General features: G+C 43.6%; 1 protein-coding gene across 1 annotated transcript in view; it reads left to right on the forward strand.

Moving 5' to 3' along the window:
* Positions 1-6,324, forward strand: part of LOC144805904 (uncharacterized) — a 51,373-nt gene extending 45,049 nt beyond the window's left edge. The window contains exon 2 of the mRNA XM_078672379.1: positions 5,235-6,324. Within this exon, the coding sequence (XP_078528505.1) occupies positions 5,235-6,324 (1,090 nt within the window). The remainder of the gene's footprint in view (positions 1-5,234) is intronic.
* Positions 6,325-14,181: the final 7,857 nt, after the last annotated feature.

Consider the following 14,181-nt stretch of genomic DNA (forward strand, 5'->3'; position numbering starts at 1 on the left):
CTCTCCCCTCCGCTGACTACATCCTCCTCGGGGACCTCAACTTCCACCTGGAAAACAACAACGACCGCAACACCACCGCCCTGCTGGAAAACCTCGCTAACCTCGGACTCAAGCAACTGGTGACCACCTCCACCCACTACGCCGGCCACACGCTCGACCCCGTCTTCTCATCCAGCAAGGACATCGCCTTCAGCCATGCCACCGGACTCCACTGGACGGACCACAGCTGCGTCCACTTCAGCTTCAAAAGAACCACGATCCACCACCAACAGCAACAGGTTCCACGCAGGAGCTGGAACAAGATCACAGCCGACCAGCTCGCAACTTCCCTAAGCAAGAACCCACCCACCAGCGCAACGAACCCCAGCCAAGCGGCCACCAACCTCACCAAGTGGATCAGCGACTGCGCAGAAGACCTCGCCCCTCTGAGGACCCCGACTAGCAGACCCGGCAGCAAGAAAGCCCCATGGTTCACCGACGAACTCAAGAGCTCCAAGAAGGACTGCAGAGCCCTGGAGAAAGCCTGGCGCAGAGACCCAACACCGGACAACATGACTGCCCTCAAGCTCGCCACCCGAAAACACCACCAACTGATCCGCACCACCAAGAAAACTGCATTTAAGGAACGTCTGGACAACAACGCACACAACAGCAAGGAACTCTTTAACATCGTTAAAGAGCTCTCCAACCCCAACGCCGGAAACAACGACAGCACCCATTCGCAAGACCTCTGCAACTCCCTCGCCTCCTACTTCCACAACAAGATCGCGGACATACACAACAGCTTCAGCACTCAACCGACGCACGCCACGACGGAACCACCTCCCCCCACCACCACCCTCCGCGCCTGGACCCCGATCAGCACCGAAGACACCATCCGGACGATTAACTCCATCCACTCTGGATCGCCGACCGACCCTTGCCCTCACCACGTCTTCAACAAGGCCGACGCTGTCATCGCACCCCACCTGCGGGACATCATCAACACCTCCTTCAACACCGCTACCTTCCCAGAGAGCTGGAAGCACACCGAACTCAGCACCCTACTAAAGAAGCCATCAGCCGACCCCACCGACCTCAAGAACTACCGACCCATCTCGCTGCTCCCGTTCCCCGCAAAAGTCATCGAGAAGACCGTCAAAAAGCAGCTGGCCGCCTTCCTCGAGACAAACGGATCCCTCGACCTCTCGCAATCCAGCTTCCGGGCCAACCATAGCACCGAGACCGCCCTGATCGCAGCAACCGATGACATCCGAGCCCTGCTCGACAACGGAGAAACAGCGGCCCTCATCCTCCTAGACCTCTCCGTGGCCTTCGACACTGTCTGCCACCGTACCCTAGTACAGCGCCTCAGCAACGTCGGAATCCAGGAGAAGGCACTGGAGTGGATCACCTCCTTCCTCGCCGGAAGGACACAGAGAGTCCGCCTCCCCCCGTTCAGATCAGAAGCCACCGAAGTCATCTGCGGCGTTCCCCAAGGCTCCTCGCTCAGCCCGACCCTCTTCAACGTCTACATGAGCCCCCTCGCAGCCATCGCACGCCAGCACAACCTCAACATCATCTTCTACGCCGACGACACCCAGCTGATCCTCTCCCTCACAAACGACCCCGCCACCGCCAGAGCCAACCTTCACGAAGGGATGAAAGAGGTAGCCGAATGGATGAAGAACAGCCGCCTGAAACTGAACTCTGACAAGACGGAAGTCCTCATCCTGGGATCCTCACCCTCCGCCTGGGACGACTCCTGGTCGCCCCCCGCCCTGGGCAGCGCACCCAAACCTACAGACCACGCACGCAACCTAGGCTTCATCCTGGACTCCTCCCTCTCCATGACCAGACAAGTCAACGCCGTCTCCTCGTCATGCTTCAACATCCTACGCATGCTACGCAAGATCTTCCGGTGGATCCCCACCGAGGCCAGGAAGACGGTCACCCAGGCCCTCGTCACCAGCCGACTGGACTACGGCAACGCCCTCTATGCCGGAATCACCGCCAAACTCCAGAAGAGACTACAGTGGATCCAGAACACCTCATCACGACTCATCCTGGACATCCCCCGTCGCAACCACATCTCCGGACACCTGAGAGACCTGCACTGGCTCCCGGTCAACAAGAGAATCACCTTCCGTCTCCTCACCCACGCACACCAAGCCCTGCACAACCAAGGCCCAGGATACCTCAACAGCCGCCTCAACTTCTACGCTCCCAAACGCCAGCTTCGATCGACCGGCCACGCCCTCGCCGCCGTCCCCCGCATCCAAAGAGCCACCACAGGGGGAAGGTCCTTCTCCTACCTCACCGCCAAGACTTGGAACTCCCTCCCGACCCACCTCCGCCTGACCCAGGACCACCTCGCCTTCAGGAAGAAGCTCAAGACCTGGCTGTTCGAGCAGCAGCAGACCCCCCCTCCCCTAAGCGCCTTGAGACCCTCCGGGTGAGTAGTGCGCTATACAAATGCCGTGATTGATTGATTGATTGATTGATTGATTGATTGAAAAGTCAGTAGGTGGTAACTCAGGGCAGGGGAATATTCCCGTGGAGGGGAAATTCCTGTCCCAGAAATCTACATTAAAAATTAATTAATAGTATTCTTTTTTAAATGTCTGTTTGGTGCCAATCCATATGACTTTAATTTCTGCCTTTGGGATTCTATATTACAAGTCCATAAGGTACATGTATCCTTTAGGTGAGCTTAATAAAATGTTGAAAATTCTAAAAATCCTCACTCCTACATTCAAGTACTCTCAGGCTACCATTCTACACTCTTCTCTGTCTGTAGAACAGCTCAACATTTTCAAAATTCTGCAATTCTGCATTGATATGGCTTGGAAATTATTTTTGGGGGAAATTTACATGTATTGACTATCTAATTTTAATACTATAGGTGATTGAAATTACGGACGAAGAAAGCAAGATTTAGCACCAGGCAACTGAATGTTAGTGCCATAAGAAGGATTATTTTGAAAAACTGATGGACATCTAGTATTCTAAGTTTAAACACAATTTCCAAAATCTCAGTGTGGCGAGGAAGTGAGAGCTGAGGAAAGTACTATACCTGTAAGTGAAGTCTCTAATTTTGCATTTCATTAACCCAGAGCAAAGTCATATCTGTGTATACAGCATCAGAAATAATCCCAGAACGACCAATCACAGCATCCTCATCTGAAATATTATCAGAAAGACAAATTGTCTCAGCATGACGGAATAACGTTCATAAAGCATCATGTCATTCCAGAGAGGAAGCACACACGGCATAAAAGAAAGTTATAACAAAAGGTTTCTTCTGCAGACCATCAAAGAAAACACTGAAAGAAGACTCCGAAGCTGACATGCTACCAACCAAAAGATTGGAAAATCACCTTTATTCAACAAGCATTTTTAACCAGTTACACAAGTTTGAGACTATCTGCCTCGGGATATTACACCTCGACCCACTCTGCTCACTCTTACGAAAACCTTAAAAATTCGACACGTTATTGTGTTCATGACCATCTCAGATTGTTTCCTTTTTATTGTGTACTGTTCTGTAATTCTATGTAAATCGCTTAAACATTATCTGTTGTGCAGGAGTGATTTGTAAAAACTGATTAAATGAGCCCCGTTGTGCTATAGCTAATGTAAATAAATCCTCGTCTACAGCACTACAAACCTTAACCTTACACCAAACATAGAGAGGGTAGAAGGAACTGATGTTCTGCGACTGATAATCTACAATAGTACTGTGCATGTTCTAATGTTCTCAGTTACTGCCATTACGTCAGTGCAAAAAGGTACTTATCAGTTTAATTATTAAATATCAGACTAACACCTTATTACTGCATTGCTAAGAACCTATACAAATAGATGTGAGAAAAACTTCAGGTACAAAATAAGTTGCTGCCGGAGAGGCTATAACCAAAAGACTATTATCTGCTAGAAACATTTTGACAAATGTTACAGGGCTGCTTCCAGACATATTTTGCTCAATTCAAGTGTTAAAAAGATTACACACAATTTCTTTTAGCGATAAATGCTGAACATTATCTAAGCAAGCCCGAATCTAACATCAGGTTCACTCTCACCGTGGCATATAAGCAAGAGAAAACTAAATGTAGAGATATTAACTTTATGAATACACCTTATAAAAAGACGGGCTGTGAGAACAAATTCAGTGTTCAAACCCGCCTCAATCAAAGCAAAATAACCTAAGTTGGGGAAAAAAGTTACCCGTGCCAAAAAAGATTCAGCCATAAATCTCATCTCATTAAATTTGAGAGAATGCACACTGTGAAAAACCTCTCTCAGTGCTCTGAATGCCAAAAACGTTTCTGCCGTAAATCTTATCTCACTGAGCATATGAGAATCCACACTGGGGAAAAACCTTATCAGTGCTCTGAATGCCAGAAAAGGTTTAGTATCAAACCGAGTCTACTTCGACATGCATTAACCCACTCTGTGGAAAAACCTTACCAGTGCTCTGAATGCCAAAAACGTTTCAGCCGTAAATCTTATTTCACTGAACATATGAGAATCCACTCTGGGGAAAACCCATATCAGTGCTCTGAATGCCAGAAAAGGTTTTGTAACAAACAAAGTCTTTCTCAACATGTATTAACCCACTCTGTTGAAAAACCTTACCAGTGCGCTGAATGCCAGAAATGTTTCAGTGACAAAAGAGGACTCACTCATCATACAAGGACCCACTCTGGGGAAAAACCTTATCAGTGCACGGATTGCCAGAAATGTTTCATTGACAAATACATTCTCACTCGGCGTAGAAGAATCCACACTGGGGATAAACCTTATCAGTGCACCGATTGCCAGAAATGTTTCATTTACAAAAACAGTCTCACTCATCATAGAAGAATCCACACTGGAGAGAAACCTTTTCAGTGCTCTGAATGCCAGAAATGTTTCAGTTACAAAACCAGACTCACTGAACATACAAGAATCCACTGTGGTAAAAACCCTTATCAGTGCTCTGAATGCCCAAAACATTTCAAACTTAAATCACTTCTAACTGCACATGTGAGATTCCACACTGGGGAAAAACCTTATCAGTGCTCTGAATGCCAAGAAAGGTTTTGTAACAAACAAAGTCTTTCTCGACATGCAATAACCCATTCTGTGGAACAACCTTATCAGTGCTCTGAATGCCAGAAATGTTTCATTGTAAAAAGTAGTCTCACACGGCATACAAAGATCCACGCTGGGAAAAAACTTTATCAGTGCACTGAATGCCACAAATGTTTCAGTGAAAAAAGCTGGCTCACTCGGCATACCAGAACCCACACTGGGGAAAAACCTTATCAGTGCTCTGAATGCCAGAAATGTTTCAGTGAAAAATGCCATCTTGCTCTGCATATAAAAACCCACACTGGGGAAAAACCTTATCTGTGCTCTGAATGCCAGAAATGTTTCAGTGACAAAGGAAGTCTTTTTCGACATACAATAACCCACACTGGGGAAACACCTTATCCATGCTCTGAATGTCAGAAATGTTTCAGAAACAAACTCAGTCTCACTCAGCATATGAGAACCCACACTGGGGAAAAACCATATCAGTGCTCTGAATGCCCAAAAGATTTCAAACTTAAATCACATCTAACTGCACATGTGAGATTCCACACTGGGGAAAAACCTTATCAGTGCTCTGAATGCCCAAAAGATTTCAAACTTAAATCACTTCTAATTGCACATATGCGATTCCACACTGGGGAAAAACCTTATCAGTGCTCTGAATGCCAGAAATGTTTCAGTGAAAAAAGCAAACTCACTAAACATACAAGGACCCACACTGGGGAAAAACCTTATCAGTGCATTGAATGCGACAAATGTTTCAGTGAAAAAAGCAGTCTCACTCAGCATATAAGAACCCACACTGGGGAAAAACCATATCAGTGCTCTGAACGCCACAAATGTTTCAGTGAAAAAAGCAGTCTCACTCAGCATATAAGAACCCACACTGGGGAAAAACCATATCAGTGCTCTGAACGCCACAAATGTTTCAGTGAAAAAAGCAGTCTCACTCAGCATATAAGAACCCACACTGGGGAAAAAGCTTATCAGTGCTCTAAATGCCAGAAATGTTTCAGTGAAAAAAGCAAACTCACTAAACATACAAGGACCCACACTGGGGAAAAACCTTATCAGTGCTCCGAATGCCAAATATGTTTCAGCTGTAAATCTACTCTCACTAAACATATGAGAATCCACACTGGGGAAAAAAATTATCAGTGCTCTAAATGTCAGAAAAGATTCAGCGGTAGAGATGGTTTCAAGCGCCATAAGGAAACACAGCATCAAAATAATTCAGTGCTCCGAATTTCTAGCAGAAGGATATAAGCTGGAATGCTGACTAATCCTGGAGCCCTACCTCTGGTTATTGCATCCAGAGCTGAGGATGTCGGCCAGGTCAAGGAAAGAGCCAGGTATAGCTATAGAGTTGTCTGTTTACATAGTCCCCAGCACAGTGTCCGGCTCATTAAACGGAGTTACTGAATAAAGATTGTAGAAATGATCAACCAAGGTCTGGGGATAAATGTTATTTTGCAAAGGTGAAGCAGAGACCTCTCTCCCCTCCACTTTAGAAATGCCCAAAACAAGTGCCCAAAACCTGGTGGAGTTCTTAAGAGAGCAAGCCAATTTGAGTTCCTGCAATCTTTCTTCCTTCCATTCTTTCTTAGCCCGAGCGTGGGCCCTTTTGTACCTCTCTCGACCCAGACTGATTTCTAGATGTCCTTTGTGCAAAGTGCTGTACCAAGATATCTACGTATTAGTCTGAATTCCTTATTAAACCAATTGTTTACTTTAGGAAAATTCTGTTTGTGCCAGTTAATAGGGAATATAAGATAGGACAATATTTTCTTGAAGTTGTTGTAGAAGCAGTCATTGGCATGCCACACTCTTAGTTCTTGCAAATCGATTTCCCGAAGGTAGTGATAGATTGATCTTCACCTCGCCAGATGACCAAAATATCGTTGATACACACATATAACTGAAATCCCACTTGGCACAGGCAAACCATGGGAACAAAAGCAGTGATTGGGATAGGACCGGGCCTGAACACCATTTACCCTTGTCCATGTAGGAGAGTACCAAATTTCCATTGGTTGCAATAGGAACAAGGGAGTTGTCCCTTCTCTGACGGAGGCGGCCCCATTAGACTTGACCTTTTCCACATGAGCAATTTTTCAGGGTGTGTGGTGATGTGCCACCGGTCACCTAACATACAAGAGAATACGTATGGCTAACCATATAGAACTATGCCTCCTGATAACCAGGTGCCTTAGAATATGTGCGAGGGACACTGCCTGTTCTTTTCTATATTTTCATAGATATATATTTTTTACTGTCCTCTCATAAGCTCAGAAGATTACCACCACCAGATACCTGTAACAGACTGTCCCTTGGACATGGGCAAAACATCCTACACTTATCCATACAAGATTGGGCACTCAGATTCAGGTGCACTGACATCTCTATACCCTTAAACATATGGGGCTGACCACTTGCAACAGGATACATGCGTAGTACAAGGGACATGGTTTACTCACCCATCACTCATTTCTACTATGAGCAATCTGGTTTTTGGGTGTGCTGATTTTCCTAATGGGTCTTCTGCCCTTAGGTATACGGCGCTGACCCTTTAAAAACACATACCATCACATCGTGGTATTTGCATTTAACTTCGATGGAGGCCCGTCTTTAGTGATTCTATTCCACGTTAAGAAGCGTCTGTGTTTGACAGAGGCAAGAAACCCTTCAGCATTTAGTGCGCGTTCATTCACATTCATGCTGCCGACATGAGACTACATTTCCCAAGTACTCGTGGTCACGTGACTGCATCAGAGTAATGCGATTATACAACCTGAGTGAGAAGCCACACACCAAATTCGGCTTTAGCTAGCCCCAGATCCTCTATTCAAGCAACAGCAATTACTCTGGGCACCGTCCTCCATCTGCTGTGGTATAACGGATTGCTGGCTCCCCGTATACAGGTATGGGTCTCTGACCCTATGTTTGTTATATCTTTAATTTTTTCTGCACCGAGGCAGCGTGTTCCCTTTATACAGGAATGGGTCCCTGAACCTACCTTTTTCTTTAACTTGAATCTTTTGTGCATTGAGCGTGTCTTTTCTTTTTTTCCTTTTTATGAAAACGTACAGAATGCTGCATTCATATTAAGGATATGGAAATGTCAAAGCACACTCTCTCATGTCGTAGGAAAGTTCTCAGTGCACATGTGGCAGGTGTTGTGTCTTGAAAACAAAGCACGCTGCACCCATGCTGAGGTCAACTATTTTGAGCCCATTTCCTCCACTGCATCGCAGCTTTGTTATTGCAGTGCACATCAAACACGTCCGCAGTTTTCAACTTGAAGAATGCTGCATCTATGTTTAAACTAAGCAGTGTTATCATGTGCCTTACCGCTGCATATTTTAATGGGGCAGTTGCTTCTGGAATCTAAGCACGCTGTACTTGTGTGTTAGGCCAACTAGCTCTAAGTGTCTCTTTTCCCCCCACAACACCACATGTTTCCTTTGGAAGTTACTACACTAGGTTCTGCCTTTGTTTACCCTGTGCTGCCGCAACACAAGCCTATTATGAGGCACGAGCCATCAAATGCATTGATACACAAACTTCAAGGCAGACACACGACTGCCTCCACGGTCTTGGCGTGTCTCCCCCTAGTGTTAACCACCATTACGCTGCCCGCTTGTCTCGATAAACCTTAGTGACATCTGAATACATGCTCGGAGAACGTATTAGGGACTTCACAGCCTATGAGTATGTGGACGGTTTTTAATCTACATGGGCACATTTTATCTTTACACTTGTTCTGAAATGCCTAGAACTGTTACAGCTTTCCAGAAGACTTATTTTCTTACCATGCTCACCTTCCTATAATTCTTTATTAGGGCGGAGAGTCACCATGAGCCGCATGCCACGGTGAGTTGAGGCACATTTCCCGACGTCAGCGGATTAACCTTTCTACAGTATATTGTTAATAAGGTGAATCTTGTTGTCTATAAATTATTTAATTTTTCCCCTACACTAAGAATAACAGACATTGACTATACAGTATATGGTTGTGCCCCGTTTGGACGGGTTTCTATGTCCTGGACTGAATAGCTTTGAAATGTAATGCTAGCACAGTTGTTCAAATGTCTGCCCTAGATGTTTTCAAACCATTCTTATATTTCCTATGTATGTATTCTTTTAGGCACCACCAGTGAATTCACCACTCTATGTAGATTAATATGATCCCTGGATGGTTTTGTATATCAAAACCCTTCTTTATACTTATATTGGTTCGTACACCATTTTTAGGTCTCGCCTGAGCCAGGCTGCATGCGTTGTTCTGCGAGGACCTGGTCGGCCAGTTTCTAAGCATTAACCAAGGAGAAATGTATTCTGTGATAGCTTGGAGAGATGAACTGACCAGTCCAGAGCTCCTTCTTGCAAAGAATTATGGGAACCAAATCATGCATGCCATGCCATCTGACCTTTTGCAGGCGACATAGTACATTTTAAATCCCTCCTTGCACAAAAAATTTCAGAATGCCTTAGAATCCATTCTTTTGAGGTCCAGAGCATGGGGTCTGTCTTCTATATCTATGCGTTTTAATACCAAATAATGAAAGAGCCTAGATTTTTGCACCATATAGGTCAAGGTAGTTTACGAGAACGATGCATGCCCCTTGCATCTGTTCCCTGCGGCGTGTGCATCATTCCAGGAATCCGACCCAGAGCTGGAGGCCTTGGTAGCCTTGGTAGCCTGGTTCATCAAATTGTTGCCTTCTGAAATATTTAACCCCGGTTTGTCCAAAATGCCATCAGTATTGATACAGTACCAATTTATTCCTTTACATTTACTTTCCAGTTGCCCCAGTAACATTTTCTTTTTGGGAGGAGGTATGTTTTTTATAATTCAAATGTAACTCCTGTAAAGGCGCACATTTCCACAGAAGATATTGCATTCACAGTGTATCCTTCCTGGTATATGGGAGATGGGTGTGGGCCGGAACGTTTTTCAAACGCATCCAATTTTCTTTTGTGTATTTAGAAAGCTTTTTTCCTATCCTTGTGCTTGCAAACATGAATTGTATTAAAAATAGAAGCCTTGAATGAGCCAATAGACGGTTCGATAAATATTGTATGCTGTGTTTTTCTATGCCAGGCGCACAACATATAGACTGTTCACAGACTTTCTGTAGTATGCTCGTTCTGGGCAGATAAACTCTAAGCCCCACCCTACTTTTATCCTCGTGTTAGTGCAGCCCGATGTAAACAGTAATTGTAATTTATTTAGATTTATATAACGCTTACTACCCCAGACGAATTTTGAAGCGTTTTTTCGGCGAGTAGCACGCTACTCCAGGATCCGAAAATGATTAGTGGTGAATTAGTATAGGGAAATATAAAATGTATTTGAGAGCTGGAAATGTTGGTCTGTTAGTTGGGTTAAAAAAGATAGTGGGGGGACAGAAGAGAGAAGGTTTTGCATTTATATAGCGCTTGCTACCTGATGAAGTGTTGAAGTGCTTTTCGGCGAGTAGCATGCTACTCCAGATCTCAAAAAGATGAATAGACAGATCATTTATGGTGGGTAGGTTGTTTTACTGTATACACACAACTGTACAAAAATTAATACAATTCCGTTGTAAAGTTGTATCCAACAGGCAAGTATAGTCTCTGATAATAATGTATACAATACTGATACGTTTTAAGTTGGCTTGCCATCAAGACTGATGCCCCGTAATGTTGATGCAAAGTCATCTGTGCTGGAGTATCTTAGACTCTTTTTGAATTGTACCATCCACCTTGTAGGTACTGCTATTCGTATCAGGTCCACGTTGTAGGCAGACACAAACGCCTAAATTGTGCACTATTTATATTAAGCATAATGTAGGTGAGCAGATGACAGTAACCACTGTACCAGCTGTATTAGGTGCTTAGAAATAGAGTGACATAGAGGGCAATAAACACTCCACTAAATCTTTTTTTTATTATTAACAGTCCTCATAAGACCATACAATTCAATACCATGTACAAATAGCCCATTGCGAAACAGTTCAGGCATCATCTGGGGATTACACATCCGAGAAACACAAGTGTCTTTCAGGAATACAAATTGACTACTCCTCCAAGGACTGCGCGGTATTATTGACACGGGCGAAAAGGCAAACAAGCCGTCAGGAGGCGCACTGATTGTATACCCCCCACCTGACAGGATGGTGACAGACCCCAACCACCTGCAGGGGAAACGTGCCACCTCATCTCATAGCTGCCAGACGCTTTACTATGTAAGCAGACTGGTGGTTTACAACTGCGCCTGCGTTGGGGCACCACATGTTTTTTCCAGCATAATCTGGTGTGCTCCCCCTGTGTGGGATGATAGCACCCACTGAAAACTGCACCGTTGTGTAGTCTGGGACAGTGCACCTTCCATGTAATTCTGAACTGGGCCTTTAAATACGGTACTATTTTGTGTGCCTATTTAATTCAGGTATACAAAGAATGTGGTACTACTTGTATACTAGGGTAGGACAAGGAAGATTGAATTTCTATGGTGGCAGAAATGTTTTTGTCAAAGTGCTTTATGCCCTAAATACTCTCCCGTACCCTGAACATAATGAGATTACGTAGAATACACCTCTGCGTGCCTAATGCTGACATTTGCTTTGCAAGACCAGTGATTAATGTGGCTTTATCAAGTTCAAAGCCATTAGGCGTTTCCGACCTGTCTGATACTTGCATATGGAAAAGATGGGTCATTTGAACCTAAAGATAGATAAACATATTCATAGGTCACGATTTAAGTCTGCATCTAATATAAAACTGTAAATTAGGAGAGGTGATAAGTCAGAAGATAAAGGCAGCCGCTAATCAAGCTGCATTTGTACATAGGCCTTCCTATATTATGTTATCTATTCCTGCTTAAGTTTTTAATTGTAATGAATACTTTAATACCCAGGCATGAAGTCATCGTCGAGCTGTTTAGATAATCCACTTGTCTCGCCACTTCTTCCCCACTGCATCCTTAACCAGTGGCCTAGCCAGTGTGCCTTGGGCCCCAAGGCAAGAAAGGAAATGTGACTTATGCCGTTTTTTTGGACTGTGGAAAACAGCAATAATCATTGTTCTGTGGGCCCCTCAGGCCTCTGTTTGAACTGTGACAAACAGCAGTTATCAAGGTTCAGTGGGCCTTTAAGGCATCTGGGACCTGGTGCCACTGCACCTGCTGCACCAATGGGAACCTAAGCCCCTGCCCTTAACAGCTTCTATTCTAGCCCCACTGGAGAACCGAAACAGCAAATTACTGATCTGGCCATATCTGCAGGCATGCAGCCGCCTCTTCCACTGAAAGGATTTAAGTCACATGAAAGCAGCATGCGGGAAACAACCATTTTCTGAGGTAAGGTCAACCAACAGCTCGTCTGTTCCAACCTGAATCCATTTAAAACCAGGGACGAAAAAACGGTTCATCGTCATCCCTTGCTTATCAGAAGGGTAAAACAGATTCATCTAACATTACAGTGTACCACATAACAAATTGTGATTCTGTTTACAAATTAAAACTAGCATGCATATAGAAAGGGCAGCCTTTGGCCAAAATAGCCATTTTCCCTACCGATACTTTTAACACATCTTATTAAAAAAATGCTAATTACATTGTCATCCGGAAATAGTCATTAGCGCCTACTCATAACCAAATGCCACTTAGAATTGTCTTTCACTTCAAGCTTTCAAAGGTAAATTGATATAAAAGCAGTATTGAATTTTTTGACATTGTGTACTCTTACCAAAATTTAGAGCATCAATTGTATATGACACACCATCGAAAAAAGGAGTTGTTTATATATACTAAACCCCCAGAAACGTTTGATTAACCAGTTATAAAGTCACGTCTAGCTTAGTTAGTTTATAGTCTTCTTTTTTTAATGGTAATTATTTCACATTGTTACTGAATCTGCATGGCTAAAAACTTATAAGGTCCCAAAGGCGAGACCTATTGGCTATGACAATGCTTGTTATTGATTGAGTACATTGAGCGGCACAACTTTTGATTAAGTCCTGAAGAATACCGCAAACACCTCTTTGGAGGGTTAATAGGCTGAAACATGTTGACCTCTTATTGACTCTAACAGTGCATATATATTTCTCCTACAGTGTTCTTGTTTTTAATCCTGGCCCAGGGGTGTACAAATAATGGAAACCACATACCCTTTAGCAAGTTTTAACTTTTAACTTTCACTCTGCTGCCCCCACTACCCTGAGCTCATTATTGTGATATTTAGTATACCTTTCTCTATAACAAAATATGCCTGAACTCCTCCCTCTCAGTGAGTGGGTTGTTTCATGGTGTAAAGAGATTCCCAATAAGGAAGCGTGCCAACTATGGTGGGTGAGGGAAATCATCCTTTTAAAGGGATATTTCATCTTAGCTAGGTCTTCATTTGCAACAGTAATCGTCATAGACCCAAGGGTTTCTTGATTGTGGTAGAAATGCATTTTAACACCTTCATTGTTCGTTCAAGCACAGACCATTGCATGAAATGTTGTGATCTATGTAGGGAAAATACTCTGTGCACTGACAAAATGTGTTAAAAAGACAGAAAGTTGATAATCGCATTAAATAACTTCTCAAACCTGGATTTATCTAGAAGAGAAGTCTGTTAATTCTATCATATTCTTTATCAGTAAATGATTGAACATACACTTTTCCAAGTAATATTTCTAAAGATTAAGGAATTGGTCTTTTCTAAACTAACCCCAGTGTGTATGACTACAATAACCACCTCTCTCAAATCAATATTGTGCTTGTTTTAGTGAGAAAGCTAAATGATCTAAGAGAAACCAGGAACTGGCGGCAGTATTTTTCTTAGGAAGCTTCAAGTTAGAGAGTGAAAACACTTTTTAGAATGCCCCCAAATATTTTGATAAAGATATTTCAATATGCTTGACAAAAAGAATAGGTACATTTCATGACAATATTAAAAGGGGAACTAACAGGAACAAATATTTACACTTCCAAATTCTGAATTGTTAAATGGGCTTACTACATTTCAAAAAGGGGTTTAGCATTTGCAAACTCTGTGAATTACTGAACCAGTGGATTTTTTTAACAATAAAACATGAGGCCATTTTTCTCAATTCCCTCCAAATTAAGTTTGCTAATAATGTTAGTTGGATGAT

The sequence above is a fragment of the Lissotriton helveticus genome (assembly GCF_964261635.1).
Source record: "Lissotriton helveticus chromosome 1_1 unlocalized genomic scaffold, aLisHel1.1 SUPER_1_unloc_32, whole genome shotgun sequence".
Classification (NCBI taxonomy): Eukaryota; Metazoa; Chordata; class Amphibia; order Caudata; family Salamandridae; genus Lissotriton; species Lissotriton helveticus.